The 26275-nt window shown below is 39.7% G+C and overlaps 1 protein-coding gene across 4 annotated transcripts in view; it reads left to right on the top strand.

Annotated features, from left to right (window-relative positions):
- ACVR1 (activin A receptor type 1) overlaps positions 1–26275 on the top strand; it is a 124872-nt gene that overhangs the window by 73325 nt on the left and 25272 nt on the right. For all 4 annotated transcript variants that reach the window (XM_081260882.1, XM_081260880.1, XM_081260879.1 and 1 more), the window contains 3 exons: positions 17215–17478; positions 19567–19778; positions 23246–23345. In XM_081260882.1, coding sequence (XP_081117008.1) covers positions 17215–17478; positions 19567–19778; positions 23246–23345 — 576 coding nt within the window. The remainder of the gene's footprint in view (positions 1–17214; positions 17479–19566; positions 19779–23245; positions 23346–26275) is intronic.

Genomic DNA, 26275 nt, shown 5'->3' with positions numbered 1-26275 from the left:
TAAAATAATGGGACCAATCTGTCATGGACTGAAACTCCCCAAACTGTGAGCCCAAAGTGAACTTTTTCTCTTATTACGTTGATTATCTTGGGTACTTGTTATAGTAAGGGAAAGCTGATAATATGCCCTCGGGTTATATGATGTTTATATGTTTTTGGAGATTTACATATAGTGACAGTTTAATCTACACTATTTGTAATAGGTACTAGGCTCAATTAATTTTACCAAGATTTTTCAAGTAAATGAATGTGTACTGGGACAGTCAAAATTTGTGTGGGCATTGGCTAAGTCTTTGTCTATGTGGGCTGTGATAACAAAAAATGTTATAAACAAGGTTGTACATAAACAACAGGAATTTATATTTCAGTTCCAGAGGCTGAGAATTCCAAGTTCAAGATGCTAGCAGATCCAGTGTCTGGCAAGGGCCCATTTCTCCTTCAAACATAGCAGGCTAAACTTTAGCTGTGTGGTACCACCAAGGCATTTCAAGGACTTTGGCATCTCTGGTCTCCTGCCAATTTTCAAAAAGTTGCTTAGAGGTAGTACTACTCCTTTTGAAAGAATAAAATGTATTCATAATTCTCTGCATTTGTATGTAATTTCTTTTAGCATGTTGTCATATAACTCTGTATATACATAAAACATAAACGTGCCTTACTGTGCATCAAGCTGTGCCCACTCTGTTTTAGAAGGTTCCTCCATAGAGAGTGGTGCTTAAAGTGTGAATTCAGCCTCCTTATGATAGGTGGGACAGTAAGGCTAAGTGAGGGACATTAACCAGTTATAAGTTCTTTGGGATATAATGTTATATTTTATATAATTGATAAGTTTCTAGGGAAGTAACTGGAAAGTTAGTGTAGCCCATACTATGGGGACATCTGTGCTTAATCTTCTAGAATGGATTTTGTTATTTTTTAAGCTTATACTATTTGATCTATTTCTACTTCCTTTTCATATTCATTGACATACATTGTGCATCTTCAGTATCCAATATTATGGCCAGTAGTCAATGTGACACTTGAAGTGTAGCAATGGAATTGAGGTGTGCTGTAAGTGTAAGGAACAAACTGGATTTTTGAAGACAGTGAAGATGTAAATTCCACTTGTTTCTTTTTTTACTATGTTGAACAAATTTGGAATTACATAAGGTCACTAATATTTTGTTTCTCTTGGAAAATGGAGCTATAGCCCACTTTAGATATTCAGTGTGTAGACACTGCTCTAAGCAATATTGTTAAAGACTTTGTGATAATATGACACTTGTGTCAATTAGTGCCAAGGATGTTTGAAGAAAGTTTTCCACTGTGGCAGTGTGAAAGGGATTAATAGGAGGAAAAGGGCTTCTATGAAATCTGACAAGATTTGTTGAGTTAGCAGGGGTCTTCATCTGGGGTGATTGTGCCCCAGGAAATACTTGGCAAAATTTCTAAACACATTTATTTCAACTGAGTTTCTAGGATTCCCTGTCTTCTTTTAAATTACTTAACAATTTGATTTTTTATTGTTATTTTTTAATCTAAAGAATCTCAGGACTAAATTCTCTCCAAATGTCTTATATCTTTCTCTAGGTGCCTTATCAGTTCTTTGTGGTATTAAGTAGTACCTTTGGGTTTACACTGGCATCATGGACTTAAGTGTGATGTAGATAAGATAGAAAGAAAAAGGAGCAGAAGAGAAATTGAGGTGGAAATGTAGTATAAAGAGAGAAGGGGGTTGGAGAAAGAGCGGGAAAAAGAGAGGAGCAAATGGAATTTATGGAAATGTCAATAACATCTCTATTGGTTGTTTTTTCCCTGATCCCAGCTCTTAAGCTGCCCAGAGAGTCCAGCAAATGATATTTTCATGCCACAGTAAAAACACATAATGAAACTAGTTTATCTGGGCTGATACAGGAATGAACGGCCACTAAGGTTTTGCTATTTTATCTACCACCACCACCACCACCACCACCACCATCAGAATGTTTAGAAATATGGACCAGAGTGTGGGAAAGAGTGTCTCATCCTTTAGTTGAAATACTATCTTTTTTTAAAAAAGAACATGCAGTGAGTGCTCTGACCCAGAGTGCTCCAATCATAATGGCCATTGCCTCGTGCTGTCCTCTCTCCCTGGCTCAGCTCCATGTTGACTGTCAATAGCATATTTTATGAAAGGCACTCTTGTTTTTATGTATGTACCAGTACCTTTTTCTTAACACAGAAAAACTCTGTTTGTAATATACTGTAATGTACTCAACATTCGTTGTAAAGCAAATGTTAAGTATAAAATACTTATCCCAAAGAGGTAAATTCCAGGGCAGACAAGGAAAACATTTGTAATAGTACTATAGCTTATCTGGTGCTGAGCTTTATAGATTACCAAGTTTAAAAGAAAACAGGACCCATATTTAATGTTTACAGAGAAGAGGAACCAGCTTATTAATTGTGTATCCGTGATATTATTGATGCTAGATGACATTATTGGGACCTAAATAAAAGTCATAGAGGTTTTTTGTTGTTGTTGTTGTTGTTTTGGTACTGGGGATTGAACTCAGCAGTGCTTTACCACTGAGCCATATCTCAAATATTTTTATTTTTTATTTATTTATTTTTATTTTGAGATAGAGTTTTGCCAAGTTGCCAAGGGCCTTACTGAATTACTGAGTCTGGTCTCAAACTTGTGATCCCCTTGCCTCAGCCTCCTAAGTCTCTGGGATTATAGGTGTATACCACTGTGCCTGGCGATATTTTGTTCTGATGTATTTTGTAATCCATTAAAAAACAAACAAGGGTCAGACATGGTGTCATGAGGCTGTAATCTCAGCTACTGAGGAGGTTAAAGTAGGAAGATGGCCTGAGCTCAGGAATTCAAAGGCAACCAGGGCAACAGAGCAAGACCCCCACCTCCAAAACAACCAGAGAAGGATGGGGAAAGGGTGGTCAGTGTATACTGAGTTATAGTTAGACAGTTCTGGGGTTCTGTTGCACAGTAGGATGGCAAGTAATAACAATAATGTGTATGTCAAAGAAAGCAAGGAGGAAGAATTTTGGATGTTTTCACCACAAATAAATGATAAATGTTTGAAGATACAGGTGTGCTTACCATGATTGGCACATTATGCATTGTGTAAAAGCATCAAAACATCACTTGTCACCCATAAATATGTACAAATTTATGTGCCCTCCTCCAAAAAAAATCAAACCAACTCTTCCTCCTTTGTCTCCCCGGTTTTTTTTTTCATTGCTGAAGACCAAGTATTTCTTAAACAGTGATTAGAAATGGTGATAACACTTCAAATGGTAGTTCCAAAATCATGGACCTACTATTGGATAGAGTTTGTGTGTATTTCAGAAACTTTTTTAAGTTCTGTGCAACTCTAAATGCTCTGGGCAAAAAGGGACTCTTTTTTTTTTTTTAATTATTGTTGTTTTTGTTTGTTTCCAAATACAGAAAACACTGTGTACTGTAACAATCCCTTTGCTGATTGCCCATAATATTTATTTATTTATTTATTGACTGCTTAATACATGTGAATTATTGGGCTAATCGCCTTATGTTATTATTTCCCATATTAATTAGTACTTACTTTTTCCTAAAAAATTCTCTCATTCAATGATATGGTAAAGAAAAAAAAGTTATTCTGAACAAAAGAGATAAATTATAGTAACAAGAAATGAGAGCAACAAATTTAACACTGAGATGCTTCTTTTACATTCAATCACCCCTTCAAGAACTTCCTGAATCCTCAATAATGAGAAATTCAAAGAAAGGCTTATTCTATTCTTCCCCCCAGTGGCAAAGAGGGGCACCTTTGTGGACCCTAACAAAAAGTCCATTGAAATTATCCCCTTCCTTCCTTCATTGGGTAATTGGGCTGGAAAGTCTGAGTGGTAATGGCTTTGAAAATACTAAAATCCAGTTAACTCAGAAAATAATTTAGGACCTAGCAGTCTTCTCTAAGACAGGCCAAAATCTCTTGCAACAAAACTCTGCATAAGTCTAACCTCCCTTGCTATAATAAAATCTAACTGTGACTTATAAATCTTACAAAATGTTGGTTGTCTTGGCTTTAAAATATTTCCAAAGAAGCAATACTCCATTTGAAGTACTGGTGTCACCGTCTTCACCTGCATGCATTCAGGGACAAAAGGAAAGCCAAACCCAGAGGTTCTGTCTTCTCCCTGGTGGCATAATAGTAGTATTAGAACATGATCAGTCTTATTAGTGGCAAGGAAGGGAAGAATATACAGGTAATTAGGACTCAAGTGCTCTTCTCTGTGAAAGCAAATAAAACTCTTCCTGCAGCTAGAGTTGGGTAGATAATGAACATGAAAAATGATTACTGGTAGGAGAGATGAGAAGTAAAGAACACAAACCCAGCTGAAGGGGCCTTGTCATTTGCTATTACAAACTCTCTTCTCCTCTCAAACAGACAGGATTGAGCTGGATTCTAGCATGCACCGGACATAAATGAATGTAGATGTAGCTAGCTCAGGGCGCGCACGCACGCGCGCGCGCACACACACACACACACACACACACAAATGAAAATTTGAAGAGGATTAATAATGACAGAATCTCTTAGGGTTGGGGATATACCAGTGTAGCACAGTAGTAGAACACTTGACCAGCACAAGCAGTGCCCTGGGTTCAATCTTCAGCACCACAAAAACAAACAAACAAACAAAAAATAATGATAGAAGCTTTTGAACACCACTCTTTAATATACATTATGTTTTTTGTTGGCTGTGTAACCTCAAGCAAGAGCTTTAACCAATCCAAACACATTAAAAAAAAAAAAAAAGAAAGCAAAGAAAAACAAAACCCCCTGTCTTGTTAGGGTAATTGTGAGGATTATGGAAGAGATGAGATGTGCAGGGCTATTTGACATTACAAAAACTTAAATTGTGAATGTTGGATGGAGCTGCACGTTTTTAAGATTTTTTTTATCATCATCATCATATTTTCTTATGTAATAAAGTGATTATATATGAGCTGGTGCAAGGAGAGCTGAAACAAAGCTTTCTGTTAGCCTCTCCTTCCTGGGAAATGTTTGTTTCCACTGTGGGTAGATAATCTGTCTGTCTGTCTGTCTGTCTATCTATCTATCTATTTATCTTGGACAGTGTAAGAGGGGAGTGGGTAACACTCATTAAAAATTCAAATCAAACAAAATCAGGCATTGACCAGGTGGGAAAACAAGTTCAACATACAAGCTTATGAAACGTTTTTCTCGTAATTAAGTGTGGAGAGCCATGGGTCCTTTAGACAGGTCTCAGGAGTAAGAGATGCCATTTCCTCTACAGAAAAACTAGTAAAATAGGAAACATGTAGGATTGTAACTTTCACCTTTAGGGGGAAGAATAGGAAAAATAAAACACATTTAAAAATTAATTTACAACCCTCAGAACGCTGCTAGCCCCTCTGTAACTTCCCTCTGAAGCTCAAGATGAACTTGATAAACTTCCCTAGATAATGATTATTTATAATAGTCATAATTACTCAGAACTCATGTCATTCCAAGATAGTGTAAGACACAGGGTGGGTTGGCTTCCCAACTTCTGACTGTGACTCATAGCTAGAAACATTTTAGACTAGGACCCAGTGTGCATACGGGACCCACACACATCTGAAAGGATAGATTCATGAAATAGTAATTACTCTTAACCTTGTTCAGTGTGCTCCAGGTTCTTCTCTTTCCTTAACACTATTCAGTTTCATCTCCAAAAGATGGAAAGAAACCTAGTCACGAGCCACTACATTGAGTTCTCTACCCACGAATGGGTCAAAACCCAGTTTTTTAAAAAAAGACAACCTCGGTCTGCTCCAAAGAGTCCAGTTCCTGCTGCCCTAAGGGGAAGGTTGTGACCACTGATGTTAGGTCTTCTGGTATGTTTGCCAACAACCCTGGCCTAGAACCTTTTATTTTTTCACAACTTCATGTAGCCCGACCATCCTGTCTCTCCAAGCCAGTGATTTGAGAGGAAGAGGGAAGTTTACATTTGCACCTTCCCAGCCTTGATCATAACACTGTAACAGCTGCTGCCCGGTTCTTATCAGCTGAATCTGAGCCCTGAGAGAGGGTGTTTCCTAGAGCCAGGGTTAATGCTGAGCCTAATTCTTTGTTATGGGTTAGAGCAGAACATGAACTTTCCAAGGAGATACGTATTTGGGGGATGTGGGAAGGAGAGAAGGAATAAAAGGAAGAATGGAAACTTCTTTGCAGGGACGTGATGGTGAGATGCACTTTAAAAAAATAATAACCTTGCCTGTAGATTTTATTCAAATGAAGTACCATTGTCAAAACTGGCTGGCACTGGCAATGTCTGTGTAAGCAAGAAGGAGTTCTTGCTATTAATGAGTCATAGTCCAGTTGTTTGAAGCCTGGCTTACCACATGGTACTAATACTTTCCTTACAAGGAATACCTTTGACTCCTGTGGGGCTGGGGCCGGCAGTCCAGGGAGGCAGAGTTTTATAGGATGAACTGGCTTTAGACCAGCAGAGGAGGAGGGACTAAGAAGGACATTTCAGGCAGGGGAAGGGTGGAGGCCAGAGACCATGGGGGACACCAAGTCATGAGACAGGATTAATTAGGGCTGAGTTGAGACCTGCAAGTAAGGCTGAGCCCTGTGCCTGAGGTGTTGTGTCTTGTATTCTGAAGGCAGTGGAGAGCTAGTAAAAGATTAAGTAGAGGCAATTTGTGTGCTTTGAAAGAGTGATGTGATGGAAGTGAATCCTAGGTCATGTCAAGAATAGAAGGAAAGGGAGTGAGAAAAACTAGTTCTCCTGCAGTTTGGGGGCAGGCTGACCACATGCTTCATTTTCAAAGTCCTCCCAACTATAGCAACTAAATGGTGGCAAACAAAAACAAACTGTAGTTCAAAAAGTAGAACTTTATTACAGGTAGTTCACAAATAACGACGACAGCTGCGAAACAAGGATTACCTAATAATAATCCACTGCTAACTTTATTATGAAAACAGAAGCCTGGGCTGCTGACTTTTCTAGCAACTTTTGCAAGATACTTCAATCCTTCTAGCTGGCCTTTTGTTCCTGTGTTGCCATGGAGTGTCAATAAGCCCCGCTCAGAATAACCCAGGCAGTGAGCCGAGAGGTACAGCCTGCTTGCCAGCGTATTGGCTGGGCAGGTTACACTGTTTGCCTGTCTCCGGTCTTGGGAGGAGCGCTGGGCTGCTGGTTGCCGTAGCAGCTGTGAAAGGTGTATGTCTCTTGGCTGCCCAGAGTTTGAACCGCTACCAAAACTCGGCTGCCTCCTGAGCATGTGTGGCTCCCGATTGAGCTGATAGCAACTGAAAATAGCCCACTGAGCACCTGTCCCTGGTACAGCAGCCCCTGGCTGACTGCCTTGAAGGACAGTGTGGACTCACTTGGTAGACAGCAGGTGAGGTGCTGAGCAGATTGTAATGATTCTTAGGAAGATCTGGGGACTTTGTCCCTGCTTAAATGGGAGCAAAAATAAAAACAAACAAAACCCAAAATAAAAAGCAGGCTTTTGAGCAGGTCCGTTTGACACTTGCATGGTTAATGGGTGGCCACAATGGCTGTGTTTGTACAGTGTGTCCTAAGACTCCATATAGTTCCCTTGTTCAACAAAACAGTGGTCCAGTACACTGAGAGGTGTAAGTTTCCTCTTGGAAGGGGATGTTTTCCTAAAAAACTCCTGGATGGCAGCCAGCCATGGTTTGTGTTGCGTCTGCTTCAGAAAGGGGAGGCATTGAATTAAACTATTTAGTTTCATTTTATACCTGGTCTTTAATCTCCAGGGTTCAGTAGATAGTTTCTACAGGGTGTCTCTTTGCAAGGTTATTTCTCAGTAGGCCAAATGTGGGGGTGCAGTGGAGAATTAATAGAACCATAGCATGTTAGGAGCTGCCTGCTCCCCTTTGGGACTCCTTCCATTTCCTTCTGGACTTTCTTTTCCTCACTGGGCTTGCCATTGTTGGACAGGCTTGGCATGACAGTGTGGATGGAAGCAGGCTCTGGAAGGAAATACTTCTGAGATGACTGGTGGTATTAAAGCTACTATTTAAAAGTGACCCTTCGTAGATACTTGGGTTATCTTTAGGCTGGGAGTGATCTGCAGCTACAGAAGCCAAAGGGAATCTGTGGAAAGTCTTGCCTGTTGCTCTGGCCTGGGTTTGTTTAGGTATTCTTGCTTCCCAGCCAGTGGCCTCGTGACACATCTCAGATTTAGCTGGCTTTCTTGTGCCAGGGTCCAATATGACTGTGGAAGCTGAAAATGGCTTGCCATGCCGCAGAGATTGAGACACAGGGATGGTGTGTTTGGAAAGCCAGTTCTAATTCCCAGCCCTCTGAAGAAATGCATTCTGCTTCTTCCCAGAGTGTAGGCACCTGGAGCTTTTCTTTGGACTTGAATGAAGAAGAATAAGCTCAAAATGACCCAAACTCAAACTTTTCATAGTGGCTGTAGGATCTTTATTCCTCTCAATAATCAGCCAGTCTTCTTAAATATGTTGAGTTTGGAGTTAATGAGTTCTTTTGGACCGTATTAATTAGTCTGATAGGGGTAAGAAGATATGTGAAGCAAAGCTCAGGTGATGAGGGCTGGCATTACAGTCTTGCAGTCATGGGACTGAGGACATGGGATTCCCTGCTTCATTAGCCCCTCATGGAGTTCTGGACGGGACAGGGCCATGAGAAGTAGATTGGGGAGTCGGGGATAGAGAAGTAGCAGTAGCAGAAACTTGGACTGTGCCCCAATTTTTCACTCTCTTAATTTTTTTACTCCCTGTGGTTTCATCTAGCATGGAATGGGTGTAGTGTAGAAATCACCACATCCCTTCCATTCTCTTTCTCTGGCGTAGGGTAGAGTACAGAGCTAGGGAAGAGGGGGGTTTCACTAATTAGGGGCCTTTTCACCTTTGGATTTGGGTGCCACAATGCCTAAGGCTGCATTCCAAGACTGTTGTTAAACAAACTGGAACCCTGCCCAGCATTTGAAGGGTTTATCTGTGTGGTTTGAAAGCTTCCGGAAAGGGTGGAGGTGTGGTAAAGGCTTGTGATGGTAACTAGATCCAAGGTTGGCAAACTTGTGAAGGTCGGTCCCTGAACCCCAGAGGAAAGGGTGGAGTAGGGCAGGAGAGGAGAAACAGAGGTGTGGAGCTGGGCTCTAAAGGCCCTGGTGGTTCCCTCTCTGCTGTTCTGTTCTTTATTTAAGGTTTTCTGTCAAACCAAGTTTCAGTTCAGAGCCCAGGTAGGAAGCTCTGAGTGGTAGGCCATATACTCCCTGGCTAGCCCAAGGAGACAAGGGAAAACACCAAAAATGAGTTAGCCAAGAGCAATTCCCCTTCCTGTACTGTGAGCAGAGCTTCAGGCCTGAGATGGTGGATAGATGGAAACCTAGAGAAGGAATGACTTTTCTGAACTGTTTATAACTCACTAGAATGAACTGCTTTCACCTTCCTTCTGGCTCTATTATTCTCCCTAGAACTGGAGCTTTGTTCAGACATGGGCATTGCTTGTTGTAAGTGGGGAGGAGAGAGTATTTTCTGGCCTATGGAAATATTCCACAGTAGGCAGTTCCCCTCAGTCGTTGTAATCATTTGTTTCTGTGAAGCCTCATTTGGAGAAGTTTAAAGACAGCACACAGAGAGCATTACTTTCCTCTTATGTTAAGGAGTTGCATCATACAGCATTCAGAGAATCATTAAAAAAAAAAAACATGGAAAAGACAGGTCAATATTGTCTTAGGTCATTACCCCACAGTGTTGTTTAATTTGTTAGTCACTTGAACACGGGCTAAATTTTTGGCTTTGAAATAGAAGGTGTGGCTGCTGTCATAGGCTTAATTTGCAGGGATTATTTCAGAGACAAGGAGTCAGCCCAGACACAAAATAAACAGATGGCACTTTTTTTTATTTTTTCTTCTTTCTCAGCTTCAGCAGTTCAAATGCAGGATGACTTAGGAATCCTTATCACCTTCAGCAAAGCAAGAGGAGAACATGATGTAATTCGCTCTTTCCCACTCCCTGCTGAACTTGCCATTATTGCACTGATGGGGGGAAAAAATGGCAGCAAAGATCAGGGGCAGCTTTTCCTCTGCTGAGCAGCCAAGTGCTGCAGGCATCTCTGTAAGCTGACTGGCATTGAAGGCACTTATTGTATGTGAATGATCTTGATCACCATAGCCCTATGGTAGCCCAAAGTCCCCAAGCAGCCAACCCAAAGAAGACCAGCCACAGAAGCCCAGCTGTTCTAGAATGTATTAGAGTTCCTTATTTTAGGAACTCTTGTGTTTTAGTTCTTTCTTCTGACAAACAAACAAGCTAACGAAAAACCTACTGTACCACAAAAAGTACTAATTTCCCCACACATGGGAGCCCGAGTAGTGAACAGATGTGATGGTACGGCGGGCTTCTCTAGGGAAGAAATGGTTTGCACAGACATGCTGGCCTGGTGACTAAGCCTTGCCTTAAGTTCTGTGCTGACATTTGAAGACTTTATGGGCTCAAGTTGGCTCTGAAAATTAGCATCAGGTCTCTTCTCACCTCTGAAACCTTTCTGGGAGGAGAAAATTCATGCTGTAGCAAATATGCCTCAGGCTTGTACTTCTGTCAGGCACAAAGGCCATGGCTGGGTATGTAATGGTGACCCAGGCAGATGCAGTACCCACCTTCACAGTGCTTGCAATCTAGAGGAAAGGGCTGGGCATTCAATAGCCATAAGGACACAAACCTGAGTTTCCACAAACCTGAGTTTCCACAAACCTGAGTTCCTGAAGGGGGTTTCTTCTTTACCTTTGGGTGCGTGAACAAAGTCTGCTCAAGGAAATATCATGCAAGGTAGGATGTGCATGGTTGATAGGCACTGACCAGGTGAATGCAGCATTAGAGGTAGAGACAAGTTTTCAGGGTGGAGGGAATTCTATACCTATAGGGCCTTGGATCCTGAAGCATGAAGAAGTCTTCTGAGAGCTGCCAGGGACTGAAGAGGATGCTAAACAGCAGGAAAGGATTAGGCTGTTGCCTGTCCTTGAGAGTGGTAGAAGGCAGCGAGAATCAGGCTTATGCAGGTGAATGAATGGGGCTGCCATTCACTGTGTTAGGGAATACTGGGGAAGAGAATGTTTGGAGTGGAGGCATTATGAGTTCAAAATCATAGACATTTTTGTTGTTATTCTAGTTTTTAGCTGTTTGAATGCCTCTATTCTTTTATAATCCTAGAGTACATTTTCTTCTTGGCTTTACAACTTAATATTAAGTATCAGTTTCTTTGATTAAAAAGGAAAAAGAAAGTGAGTTCCCTAAATGAGTGTTTATAATGAGAAAGCATCTGGGCACTTGGGGTATTTAATCCCTGAGCATATAGCCTGCCTTCTTGTCAGAGGATCAAATGCCCTTCACTAGGCATTCCGGATGGACCTTTGTGCTCCTGTTTTAGGAGCAGGCTTGCTGGCAATGAAACCTGGCATTACAAAATCCTTCCTTAAGCCTTTGTTTAATGCCAGAGATCTCAAATGCTTGCAGATTCTGGAGAAGTGCCAAACTGTGTTCCGGATTAGAAAATGATGGAAGGAGTCCCATAATCTATAAACCTAATATAAACTGCCATTCCAAGTGAATGAATTGTTTAGACGGTTGGAAGAAGGCCAGGAATATTTGGAGCTCCATTTTTAGCCAATGTAAGTTCTGTGCTATTGGACTTTTATAATTACAATCTAATTACTGCATTATTATATGTGCTACTTTGAGGTAAGACTGTAAAAAAATCAGCTTGTTTCTTTTGCTGACCCAAGGATGGATCATAGCTACAGGCTGGTTTACTTGTAGCGTTTGCTCATTTGTCTTGTATGAAAGATCTTAGTGGGAAATGTGGGCTTTTATGCACCATTTAGAATGATAATCAGTTTAAATGCCTTAAAGCATTATAGAGTGCATGACTGGGCAGGTGGGAATAGATAAGTCCATAGTATTGTGCTTAGATTGCCGAAGTCTCAAATATAAATATGAATACTTTTACTGTGACATACAAGATTATCCCAGACTACGAACCGTCTTTGAAAGTCCATGATGCTCTTTGCTCTGCCTCTTTCTCTGCCAGTCTAGGATTAGTCTTAGGGTAGGTGTGTCCAGATGGCAAGCTGAGTATTGCCCAGAACAAGAAAAATCTTTTTAAAGATTTGGCCGTGGTAAACTCCTGGGATTCCCAGCCTGCATCTCTGGTTTGCAGAGCCAGTCCTCATCCTCCCCCACTCCTTGGCCTCCCTCTCTATAGGAGGCAGCCTCCATTTGTGGTCAGAACTCGCCGCCTTTCCCAGCCAGCCCAGGCTGTGAGTGTTTTCACACGGCCCTGGTTCCTGTGATACAAAGGGCATATGGAGCCAGCCATAACACTGAGTAATGCTGGGAGGTGCCTTCTAGAACAAACAATGTGGGTGAGCTCTGCAGAGAGGGAATACCTCTGGCTTGACATTTAAACTACTGAATTATTTAAATGAATGTCAATTAGGTAGAGTAGACTTGCTGCCTTCTGCCAGGGCACTTCCTGGTTATTTGCACAGGCAAGTGTAAAGTACTTCATATCAGATATGGTGCTTCCTGTCTGTGCTGTGGAAAACCCTTCACAGGACACAATTATCCATTTTGTGGTGTTTCTTGATGTATATTATATTTATATCCCAGTCCAAGAGCTTAGAGATCCACACACTCTTATCTGTGGCCCTCAAAGGCTGCCCTGCCCACACGTGTTATGGTGACTCCTCAATTTGACAAGACAAACTGAGTCATGGACATTTTGAGGCCTGCTATATTTCTAAGAATTGTGGATACCAGTATCTGGGAATATTCTACCTTGTTTTTAACTTTCTTTGTTGATTTAATAATCCTAGCTCAGAAAATCCTTTTGGCATCTCTTCAGATTTACCCCGTCTGTCAGTGAAATTGCCATGGTGACATTTGACGTGTGTGTGTGTGTGTGTGTGTGTGTGTGTGTGTGTGTGTATGTGTGTATGTATGGGGGGTGGTAATTCTTATGTTTTTATGAATTTAGGATCTTCCTTTATATTTACATGTATATAAAAACCCATACATGAAGGACTCTGCTCATTAGTTATATGGGAATGTACAGATTAAAAAGATAAAAGTTTGGGTGAAGAGCAAAATGGGAAGAAAGTCGTGATGGTCTTGTACTTTTGTATTGCTAACTGCTAGACTCGGCTTATGTTTTTTCCCTGTCAGAGATTAAGTTAATTATTACATTTCATTAGCAGTCATTTTTCTTTGCTTTTTTTTTTCTATTTTTGAATTTTTTAAAATTTTGTCCTGAGTATGGAAGGTAAGATATGTAAATCCCAGTTTTAGATATCTTGTTGCAAAGAATCACCAACTGAAAGATAGTCAGCCTCGTGGTCTTCTGTACACAATTATGGAAGTATATGGAAGATCCAAAGACAGTATTTAATAAATGAGTGAATTTCTTTGATTTAGTGTATGATCCCATGAGATCTGATTAAGGCTAGTGTTGCTTCACGCCTATGTACATTGCAGAAGTGGGCACAGTAAGTTGAATTTTACTGAAGATGGTATGTACTTGAGGCTGCTGTCTTCTGGCAGAATTCTTTAGGTTACAGTCCAAATATCTGCCAGACTCTCTACACATCCTGTCAAAAAAACTAGAAACCTTAGAAAAGTAGTGACCCTTCCTGCATCTGAATGCTTAGATAAATAGATAAAGAAATGGGATATATATACTCAATGAAATATTACTCAGCTTTAAAGATGAGTAAATTATGGCATTTGTCAGTAAATGGTTGGAGTTGGAGAATATCATGCTAAGCAAAATAAGCCAGTTCCACAAAACCAAAGGCCGGATGTTTTCTCTAATACGCGAATACTAATTCACAATAAGGCAGGAGGCACTGGGGAAGAATAACATCACCATAGATTAGGTAGAGGGAAGTGATGGGAGGGAAGGGGAAGGGCTGTGGGGATAAGAAAGATAGTAGAATGAAACAGATATTATTTATGTATGTGCATATATATATATATGCACATACATATATATATGACTGCATGACCAATATGATTCTGCAACATGTACACCCAGAAAAATCAGAAATTATATCCCATCTATGTTTTTATCAAAGTGCATGAATGCATTCTCCTGCCATGTATAAGTAATTAAAACAAATAAAAAATTAAAAAAATAATAATAAAAGTTTCCAAACTCCCAAAATAGACCCCAGTGCAGAAGCTAGTGCCTACAAGTGTGCATTTGGCACCCAGGTCAGTTTATCTAAAGGTTAAAAGTATTTCCAATGGCAGGTTAGAGCCCTATCTCTGTCTGAGAGCAGGTGAGTTATAGGTCACTTGATTTTAATTTTTGGTAAGGATCTAATGAGAGGCTCAGCAGATTTAATTGCCCAATTCAAATTGTCTAAATAATTCTAGAAAGTAAGAATCAAATAAAATAAAAAATACTTTACTTTAAAAAAACCTGTTCAGCTGGAGAACATGTTAGAGAAACTATTATTGTTGTTATTTTTTTAATTGCTGTTTTTTTTTTATTAGAGCCATAAAGTCTCATTAAGTCTTTGGTAGCTTGGACTATCCATTTCTTTTTCTTTTTTTCCTTGTGGTGCTGGGGATTGAACCTAGGGCTTTGTGCAAGCACACTACTAGCTGGGTTATATCTCCAGCCCTGGACTATCCATTTCTATTATTTACTGATTTATTTATTAATTGATTGTGATATTGGGGGTTGAACTCAGGGCCTTGCACATGCTAAGTATGCAGTATAATGCTGAATGACATCCCAGCCCCTAGACCGTCCATTTCTATAGGATCAAGGGCGAGAAAGCCCTCTGTAACCTAGAACTACTTGTTTGCTGTTGCTATTCTTCCTCATGAGCCTTATTGCAGTGGGTTGAGTATGTTGTACTCTATCTATTATTAGTCCACGAATAACTACACCCTTACTTTATTTTCATTCTACCTCTTAATCTCAACATTAACTCTTCATCCCCAATCCAGAGTCAGCAGGCACACTTTTTACTGTGTGTTCCTTAGGTATTGTGGACATCTGTGAATTTTAAAATTTTTAAAATTTTTTTGATATTGGGGATTGAACTCAGGGGTGCTTAACCACTGAGCCACATCCCCAACCCTTTTTTACATTTTATTTAGAGATGGGGTCTCTCTGAATTACTCAGGGCTTCGTTAAGTTGCTGAGGCTGGCTTTGAACTTGTGATCCTCCTGCCTCAGCCTCTTCAGCTGAGGATTACAAGCGTGTATCATCACATCAGGCTGATCTTTTAAAAACACTTAGTTTTTAAACGTTTCAAATTTGTATCAACTGTATTATTTGAGTCTTAAGAATATAGTCATTCATTTCCCTGTTGTAGATCACAAATAAATCAATATGATACCATTAATTCACCCCACCCATCCTTTTCCTTCCAAATAACCATCACCTGTTGGGCAGCATAGTTGGCAGCCCTCAGTCCAGCTTCATGCCATTCAAGAGTGGTGAGCATGTCTAGACTGCCTGGAAATATTATCTTTCAACTCTGTTTTGGCAAGTGTAAACTTTTTGCCGGATTATGTCAGCAGATATATATGTTTCTTATCCTCATAGAAATAGATTGGTGCTGGAGTTTCTTTTGGATTTCTCTGCTCAGAGAAAATAAAAACTATCTCTTTGCTCATTAAAATTTTTGCTCATTAAAAATGTCTGAGGGCTCTTGATTCTCAGGGGTGAGACTGGTGACATACATAGCACTGTCAGCGACTATTTTGGATTTTCTGCTTTCAGGCATGTCTTTGCTTTTTGGATGAGCCCCTTGTGGTTTTCAAAGGAACTAGCAAGTCAATTATAAATAGAAGGCTGTGTCTGTGTGTCTGCATGCACTTACTCTGTGGGACGAGGCACCCACATGACAGTGGGCAGTGAACTATTTTTCCACTTCTTTGAAGAGGGAAGAAGAAAGATTAAGAACACTTTTCTCTTTTTGAGATAACCCACATCTCTACACACACCCACACAAATCTGTGTAAATGAACTTGACATTTCAAAGACCTCACCTTCAGGTCTTCTCTTGAAAGCACAGCCACCCGACCTGTTATTTTAAGAAAGAAAGCAGTTATCTTACAGACCCACAACTGAGGGTTCAGGGATTAGAGGGCAGCCTGTCTGTGCCAGAGATCTTTGGAAGGTACTCTGCAAGCTGAATTTCCTTATATGAACGGTGCTTTGGTGAAAGTAGCCTTGGCTAACTAATCAGTGGTCTCTGGTACTTGGCTGTTTACATTGTATCTTTTCTTTCTTTGCCCACTAGTGGAAACGGTTGGAACAAGCAAGTTCAAACTTACCATTCCAACAAGGGAGGGGGAAAAGAGTGACATGAAAAATGGAACTGCAAATGGGTGTTTTGAAAAAGAGACAATTAGGAGGTCTGATTAAGTGTACTTCTCTTACAATGCATTTCTGTCTTTCCTTCCATTGTAACCTGGACTCACCAGGTGTGGGATATTCCTTTGGTCCTACTTGTTAGCCTTAGTGTTCAAACATTGTTCCATTCCCTTTGTCTCCTTGTGCCCTCATCCTGGATGCTTGGTGCCCCCATTTTTTTTTTTTTTTTGACAGTTGAAAATTAGGCAGTGGCTCTGAATTCTCATTTTGATCAATGTAAAAATGTGAGTGTTATTACTATAGAAAAGTTAGTCTAGACATCTAACTGGAATTATTGGTAACCTGGATTTATAGCTATAGATTGCATTATACAAGAATAATTCTGAAGCAATTAGGTTCTGAAACAGGAAAGTCAGTATTGCTTATTCTTCTCATCAATGAAGATTTTTGCAGCAGGAACTGGTGTTAATAGCTGTCATATATTTAGGAACTGTTTTGGGAATAAAGTTAAGGTGTTGAAAATTGTGTTCCAGCAAAACATTTTATTTGGATGCAAAAACCGGGGTATAAGCTGGAGGTAACATGGAAGCCACAGGGAGAGAACCTCCTTGTCAGAACTCCGTGGACCCGTTTCAGCTTATATAAATGCATTCATAGGGTGAGAGGTGACTATTTGGTAGTTGATCAAGTGATGAGGCCATGAAATGTGGACATAATGGTGATGACTTTCTGCTCCGTGAATGTGTTTGGAATGGTCCTGAAGCAACTACTGTGGTTCCCTCTGTGGGAGTGAAACCCAGACAGTGATCTCTTTTTTTCCCCATGCTTTTCTCTCCTTTGCAGATGAGAAGCCCAAGGTCAACCCCAAACTTTACATGTGTGTGTGTGAAGGCCTTTCCTGTGGGAATGAGGACCACTGTGAAGGCCAGCAGTGCTTTTCGTCACTGAGCATCAACGATGGCTTCCATGTGTACCAGAAAGGCTGCTTCCAGGTGTATGAGCAAGGGAAGATGACCTGTAAGACCCCGCCATCACCTGGCCAAGCCGTGGAGTGCTGCCAAGGGGACTGGTGCAACAGGAACATCACGGCCCAGCTGCCCACTAAAGGTCCCCGTGCACTTTTCTATTTCTAGATTAGGGTTTTGTTAGTAGTGTCCTGATCTGTTTGGGTTAAAGATCTTTGCAGCCATGAGGCTCTCCTCCTACTCTTTGAACCAAGGTGATGAGCCATATAGAAGGTTGCTTTAGGTGAGGAGGAAAGAGGCATGGCCCTTTAGAATCTCAAAAGGAGGATGGACATATCTGAAAAAGTGACTAAGGTGACATCCACTCTGGGAAGAGATTGACCGATCAGTTCTCTTTAGGTCACCACCAATGGGTGTACAGCTCTCTATGCCACTTTTTATTAAGGGGCTGTGATGTCTTTTATAATTTCTGAAATAATTCCACTTAGTAGACACTCATCTCTAGGCCACATGTGTAGGGAAGAAGAAACTGTGCTTGAGTGGAATGCTCTTTCCTCTTTATGAGGAAGTTGGCAAACGGACTCCCTAACCTCCTCCCAGATCCAATTCTCCAGCTATGGCTGAATCTAGAAGCCAGATGAGATTTCTCACGAACCTTGTAGTTTATGTGGAATCCTTTCTCTTGTGTATTCATTACAGATTTCCTGTCTTCTGGAAACCAGTGCTCTGAAACTGTTTTCCCATTAAATGAGCCCTAGACTGTCAAGCCCCTGCAAATATTACCATAGACTCACTCCAAGCCAAATTTATTCTCTTAATGCATAGTACATTTTTAATAGGTATAATTACTTAATTTTGCACTCATAAAAGAAGAAAAAACACGAAAGGTGGAGTAAGAGATACTACTAGGAGTATTCACTGCTAGAAATAACCAACGGGAGAGTCAGAAAAGCAAAAAAAGCTGATAAGGGATCACATTACAGAGATTTGATGACCTTACTACGGCAGACACAAATTATGGTAAACAAATAGGGCTGAATAATAAACGGTTTTAAAATGAGAGATCAAATATTTAAAATATTAAAACTAAAGAGGTACTTCTCTTGCACTGTGAGTTTTCATTAATCAAGTGGAAAGACATGAAGAAAGGTCTGCATTCACATAACAATGATTATGTATAAAGTTCCTTCTCTATAGAACACTCTGCTAGATTCTAGGTTTAACAGAAGATTTACTGTCTTTATTTAAGGATTTTCTAATCTGAGGGGCTACAATATTTATAATTCAGTGTTATATTTGATTACTTTTAAATTTGATCATGCAAATGACATGTACCATGGAAGATTGTGTACATTAGGTCATTGTTTGGGCTTAGAAAGTTAGAGAAATATACAAAGGAAGTTCAGCTTGAGAGTGCATTGCTGAAGGGGCCGAGGACATGGACACAGGTAAAGCAGATGTGCAGAAGGGCTGGACTTATGACATAATGTCATAAGGGGTCTGATTCAGAGGTGAGTGTTGTTTGGGGATCCTTAAAGTATGGACCTTCACTGTCCAACCAAAAAAAAAATAATAATAATTTAACTCAGTAGGCAAGTGGAGATCCATTGTGAATATCTGCATGTGTGATAGGTGAAATGTTTGAGTGAATGCACCAGTGCTTGAATGGGTACTGTAATAATGTCTGGACGAGGGAGTGAATCAGTGAATGAACGTTTGAGTAGGTGACTAAATGCACAGATGAATAAATAGCTTCTGAGACAGGAATTGTGCTGTAAAAAGATCAATGAGAATTCAGCAGTAGACATTCTCAAGATATATTGAAGAAAGAGCACAGATGGGGTAATTTGGTTTTAACCAAGATAGCACTTTCTCACAGGGATATTATGGTATAGTGTCTGTAAGGGCATCTTTATATACCAAATCCAAGTAAATAAGAGTAATATCAAGATTTGTATAGTAATTTACATTTTAAAAACACTTTCATGCACATTAATTAATACAGTTGATTCTCAGTGGAATTTTTTTCAAACTCCAGTTACGTCTAATTGAATGATGGATTAAATGGCTGGGCTATTGGCCAGGTATTGAGAGAAGTATCTTAGTTTTAGCACTTTGTGTCTTGTGAGACTATGTGGTCAGGATCAGGAGCTACTTGGTTATGGTTATGCTAAGTAACAAGGAAGCAGTGATTCTGACAGCCCATTACCCTTTTCTCCCCCATCTCCAGGAAAGTCCTTCCCTGGAACACAGCATTTCCACTTGGAGGTGGGCCTCATTATTCTCTCTGTAGTGTTTGCAGTATGCCTTCTAGCATGCCTGCTGGGAGTGGCTCTCCGAAAATTTAAAAGGCGCAACCAAGAACGCCTCAATCCCAGAGATGTGGAGTACGGCACCATTGAAGGGCTCATCACTACCAATGTTGGAGACAGCACTTTAGCAGTGAGTTTGTGACCCCTCGGGGAATCTAAAGCACAATAAAGATGGCTGAAGACACTTCCATATTTCTGGCATGAAAAGCAAACAGTGAATGGACACACAGGCCATTGGTCACTTATTTCCTAAGCAAGCATATGGTAGCGTTTGTCTCCCTTGCATGAGAACATCCATTTTATGTAGATAGAGAAGTAGAGAAGGGGATTTATTTCAGTAGATTGTTTTTGTGGGGGTAAGGGGTAAAGAAAAAGGGACAGAGAATGGTTGGTTGCCTGTAATTTTGGAGGGCTTAGAGTTGGTATTCTGTTACTCTATTTTTAGCGGTAAAAGTGCTTTTTAAAGGAAGCACTTTTACTTAATATTAAAAATCAATTTCCCTTGAGATTATTTCAGCACCCTATAATTTAAGACTTTAAAACTTGACATCCAAAAAAGCAGCTATTAAATTTTTCGTGCTCTTGTGCTGCCCCCTTGTGGAGTGCAGTCATTTGATTAAACCACTGTGGGCCAGTAGAAACCTGTGCACCACATATGGAATTTTAAATTTTAAGGTAGTTACCTTAAAAAGGTAAAATAAAACGAAAGAGTAAAACAGGTGAAATTGATAGTCTATTTAACCCAACACATGTAATTTTTATCATTTCAACCTATAATCAATAAAAATAATTGAGATATTTTAGTTTCTGAACTAAGTTTTCAAAATCTTATGTGTATTTTACATATACATTTACTCAGTATGAAAACCATTGTGTTCAGACATTTAATAATCACTTTTGTATTTTTTTAATGACAACATGAGTAGTGGCTGCATTCCTTAGTTATTTTTAAAATTTCATTTTGTTAATTTTTTGTACTACAGATTGAACCCAATAGCATTTAACCACAGAGTCACATCCTCAGCCATTTTTATTATTTATTTTAAGACAGGGTCTTGTTGAGTGGCTTAGGGCCTTGCTAAATTTTGAGGTTGGCCTTGAACTTCTACTTCTCCTGCTTCAGCCTCCTGAGCTGCTCGGATTATAGGCAAGTGCCACTGTGCCCAGCGTCAAATTTTAATTTTAAAGAGACTTTAAACTTTAGAAAAAGAAGATCATTTGCTATAAATAGAAGCTTACCATAAAGCATAAAAGAAAAATAATTAATACTATTTACATGGATACTGTGCTATATCTGATACCTACTTTGAAAAGGGCAAAAATTTATGGTACGAAAGAGGTGTGAAAGACATGCAGTACCAATAGATTCTTTGTCATAATCCATTGAATTGAAAGACAATTAAGGCAATATCTTTCTAATATGACTCAGTATTATTTAATGCCATGCCTGTATATTATCCATCTCATCTTGTATTAAGTCTTCCTTTGGGCTTCAAAGTGCCTGATAGTTCTGCAGTTAGGCTTGCCCTGCAGCTTCGTTTTTTCTGGAGACATGTATCTTCACCAACAGCAGTTTTTGTAGCACCAGGTAGTGCACCTGGACAACTGCAGGATCCACATTACTGAGTCACCAGAACATGGGATGGTGGCTGAATAGGGGGAGCATCTTGCCTTGCTACCTGCCCCATCCCTGGGCTGCCAGTCAAGTGTACTTTTTTGTATGAAAAAGGGGCAAAAATAGCTATTTGTAGCTTTCCTTTACCAATCTATTTAAATTGTATAGAACTAGGAGAAGAGGAAATAATGACATTTTGTTTTGAAAAGTAGAGAAATATAAATTTTCATTAGTAATTTACTCAGAACTCCATTCTAAGCTTTAAGGAAAATTAAATGAGTTTATTGAGTTAGCAGCAAGAAGATGTAAGGATGAATCCTGACAGAGCTTCATCAAAGCAAGATTCTAAAATAGATTAGTCAGAACTTTATTCCTCAGAGCTGCTAACATAACTAATTATCAAGGGTAATAATTGAAATATCTAGTAGTATAAATTACCATTTAAATAGCTTTTAGGATTTTGAAGGAATGAGAGTACATGCCAAAACAGTCTTCTAAACTCAGCCATGTCAGTTGACAGCATATCACGATATAATAACATAGAAACCTACACAATTTTTAAAACAAATTGTCCTTATTGGTCTATATACTTGCTTATTTAAGCAGTCTCCTCCTTGATGTGATTTAACAAAGCATACCCTCACTTTACCACTTACCTATGTTGAGAAAAGAAGTCTTGAGATCCCAGATTAAAGGACATATTTATTAGTCTTTAGTTGATTTTTTTCATCTATAGCCTGTATTTAGAACTAATATTGTACATTATGAAAAAGCAACACATTTAATTTTAGCAGTTTAATTTTCAGAATTATTGTTCTTAAAAAAAAAAAAAAGTTGAGTAGACAGGAAAAACCTCCCAGCACATGAACTCTACCTCATCTACACTCATTTTTCTTGTTGATTATCTTTTTTGTGTTTTTTTAAGGGTTCTGAATTTCTTCTGTTGGATATTCAGCTTTTGGTAATTTTGCCGATCCACAGTACTTTGCAGTGATTCTCAGAGGAAGTAAAGAAGGTGAAATTCACAGAAATTGATGCATTGCTTTAATAGGGCAGCTGAAATATTTGAGAAAGGAAGAGACTTGGAGAGTGTTAGCTCAACATTACTGCAACCTTACCACCATCACTGTGGGCACTATATTATTTATTATAGATAATCTACATCTGTTACCAAAAGACTTGTGCTTGTTGGTTTATGCTGACAATAAGAAGGGAAACTATGAATGAACCATCTAGGAATCCTTTTGCCAACATATTCATTTGCAGGAGTCAATTTGGGACCCTGGCTTTGTGTTTTTATTGTCTCGCCACCCCCCTCCAATTTGTGATTCACATTTTTAAAAAAATGAGAAATAGGTATTAATTTAGTAATCCTTTTATTCCTCACCCAACTAAAAGGTAACCTTATCCAGGGAGCCCATTCTTGCTTGAGTGGACCAGTTTAATCATATGGTTAATGAATGGATATTTCCATGGCCAGTGTGAGAGTTGTTTGTTCAGACTCCCAATTTGTCTGTTCCTAATTAGACTTTCTTGTTAGTATGGTAGCTAAAGTGGATCATTTGATAGATACTTCGTGAGCAGAGCAGAATATGGTAAATTATACCCAACTCTTGGAGTTGAAGGGATCCTGTACCCTTCTTTTTCCATCTGCTAGTCTTTCTCTGTTCAGTCCTGCTTCTTAAACCTTTTGATTTGCATCTTTAGATTGCTCAGCTTATTTATTTATTTTACTCTAAAACTCTGGGCATCAGAAAGGTGCTTATCCTTCAGGAAAATCTACCAGGCATCGGGAAGAGGGTTGACTTCTGGTTTTTCATAAGAAATGAAACCAATCCTGCCTCTGGTGTAGCTTTGTAGGCAGGCCCATGGCCATGTGCCCAGGATTGCCACTTTCCACATGAGTTACAGCAACATGTTTGTAACCCTTGAAACCAGGAGCCATCACTCAGTCATTTCTTTTTCTCTGTCTTAAACCACAGGATTTATTGGATCATTCGTGTACATCAGGAAGTGGCTCTGGTCTTCCTTTTCTGGTACAAAGAACAGTGGCTCGCCAGATAACACTGTTGGAGTGTGTCGGTAATTCCCCCCCGCCGCCTTTTTTTGGGTGAATAGTAGGTAATGTTAGCTGTGGTGGTACAAGAAGGATAGAACTTGCAAAGTCTGCTTCTGGTGCTTATTGCTTCCTTATTAAACTTAGGCGATGTCACACACGTAGCTCACTAAACTTCAGGAGGCGTGGGATGGTTGTAGTTAGTGTAGAGAACACCCAGTCAAAGTTTTCATTACATGTGAACCCTTTGGGATGGTGGCAATGCTTGAAAAGTGAATTGATGATGACTGTCCCCTACTGCAGATATGGAATGATCCAAGGTAAGTCAGTATTTGGATAGTGAAGTTGTTTATTGCAAGTCTCTAATCTCTCTCACTCTCCCCCTTTCTTGAAAAATAATGATAAATGGGTATAATTATATGTCAATTGAAAATTTTAAAAAAGTACTTTTAAAGGTTTTTAAAGAACCGAAATTTTACCAAAGGTACTTTTGTAATTCCTTTATTTACAATAGCTATGTGCATTTTTATGGCCTTTCATTTTCCCCATATGGGAACATATTTTTATGTTGATATAATCATGGAGCATGATTTACTTAATGCCCCCTTTGTAGTTTTAAGCTCACATAGCTTTTGTGTATTTGCATACATCAGACGTAGTCTTAAAGTGTTTCTAAGAATCCACTGGTTGAGTTTACAGTACCACTTGAAAAACGATTTTGCACATATCACTTCTTTGTTTTGTGTTCTCAGAATCAATTCCCAGGAATTGGGTTTTTTTTTTTTTTTTTGGTCAAAACTTGTGATTAACTTATTGTTTTATATTGTTTTAACAGAAAAATAGTGTAAAACGTTTTTTAAAACTTTTTTTTTCAATACTGGAACTGAACCTAGAGGTGCTCTAGCTTTGAACAATATCCCAAGCCCCCACCTTTTTTTTTTTTTTTTTAATTTAGAGACAGGATTCACTAAGTTGCTGAGGCTGGCTTTGAACTTAGAATCCTCCTGTCTTAGGCTCCCAAGTAGCTGGAATTGGTGTGCACCACCATGCCTAGCAAATGCTTTCTTAAAGTCCTAATTTTTGTTAGTTTTAACATGGGGTGTGTGTATTTGCAGGGTGCATGATGTTTTTCATTGATACCCCTTCAGATGCCATTCAGGGATGGCTACGGTAGTGATAATGGCTTAGTACCACCTCTACTTTCCTCCCAGTGCTCAGGGTTTCTTTAGACAGTTTGGGGTGCCTGTCCTCTCATCCTTCCGGGAAGTGGCTGATTGTCATCCACTGCCTTGGCAGTTATCCTGTGGGTTTTCTTTCTTCTTGTTTTCTTGGGAAGAGGGATATCCCAAGCTCAGGATTAGAAAAGAGGTTGCACAGAAGTAGAAAGAGCAGTGACTGCTGACTGAGGCACATGGGTGATGGGCAGCAGCTTTGTTCACTTTTCTTTAGTTCTGCAGCTATCATAGCTGTCTCCCACTGTACCTGTCTCCTGCACAGCAGACTGAGAATAGAGCAGGTAAAGCCAGAAAAACCCCAGATGTGCTCGTTACAAGCAACCAGAGTTGTCCTCTTATACTCACCAGCATCCTGTTTGATTATGAACCTGGGTGTCTGCATAATGGTGTGAAGGCAGTGATGGGGGATGTGCACCTGTCTCACCCACCCTCTATTCCGATCCTGGGGCTGCTTACCCCTCACAGTTGGCAGAGATTAATTAGATCCAGAGTCTGAAGGGCCAAATAATATTGTACCTTTAAAAATATAAATGATTTCTTGTTCTATAGATGTTCTTCAGCATTTTTTGTGATAGTGTGAATTTAATTTTTACATTTTTGTTGGGTTGGTGTTAAAGATTTAATGAAAGCAGTGATGTGCATTCATGTGGTACAGCTTTGGATAAAAATATATGTGATAAACTGCATGGGTAGCGTGTTATCATTTGTGTTTCAAAAACCACATGAAGTTGGATCAGATCGATAAATGCCCAACTTCTAGGTGCCTTGAGGATCTCCTTTGGGGGCACCTGGCCAGGGCTTTTGGAAAACTCCACTTTTATAGGGGCCTTCTGCTTGTGATTGCTTTTTCAAAAAACATTTGACAAAAGCATTTGAAATTCATTGAAATTGATTTCTATTTTAATTATATCTATCTACCCTATTGTGGAGGGAAAAAAAGGAAGGATTTGAAGCGACTTTATGTCCACAATTCTTTGGGCTGTTTTTCTTTCCTTCCTAATGAAAGAATGCAGGTGAAGGGCAAATAAAAATACAAAATGGAACTGTAGATAGGAAAAGATTAGCATATCATTTTTCTGGCTTCCGATTTTGTAGCATCTTTGCTCAAGCCCTGGTCTTAAGTTACAAGGGCTGAGCAATTGCTGTGATTTGATTAATAAAATTCTGTATTAAACAGTGTCTGTTTAATACAGAATTCTATTAATTAGACCCAACAGTGGCCCACAGTGAGTACCTATTGGCCTCTTTTAACTTTCTTTTGGATTAATCATCGGGGTTTCATGGGAACATTGGTTCCTAGGGAGTCTAGATTTAGTGGTTTTGAAGATATTTCAGGGGTGTCACTTGGACAGATCTGCGCTCTCTCCATGTTTGAGTTCTTCCTCAATGGCTTCATTTTTTAGCCAGGGACTATATTCCTGCACTGCAGGTGGTTCTATAGCTGCTTATTACAACCCTGTGATCCCAGCCACCACTTGTCTGTGCAGAAATCCCCACTCCCCTGTAAGTTGTATCTCCTCCTGCCTCTTTGTTGCCCAGGCTGATTATACCTTGTGTTGATGCCCATAGTACTGAGGTAATTACCTCCTCCCAAAACTCCCTGATCACCCCTACCTGTAATTAAAGAGAATGTGAACATGTCCTTGACAACTGACACGTATATGACTTTGGCAGGAGGGGACTATAGACAGGTCAGACCCCAACTAATGTCACTGTGTTTT

This window comes from Spermophilus citellus (assembly GCF_964194105.1).
Source record: "Spermophilus citellus genome assembly, chromosome: 11".
In the NCBI taxonomy this organism is placed as follows: Eukaryota; Metazoa; Chordata; class Mammalia; order Rodentia; family Sciuridae; genus Spermophilus; species Spermophilus citellus.
The sequence above is the reverse complement of the archived record's forward strand: the minus strand, read 5'-3'. Positions and strand labels throughout refer to the sequence as shown.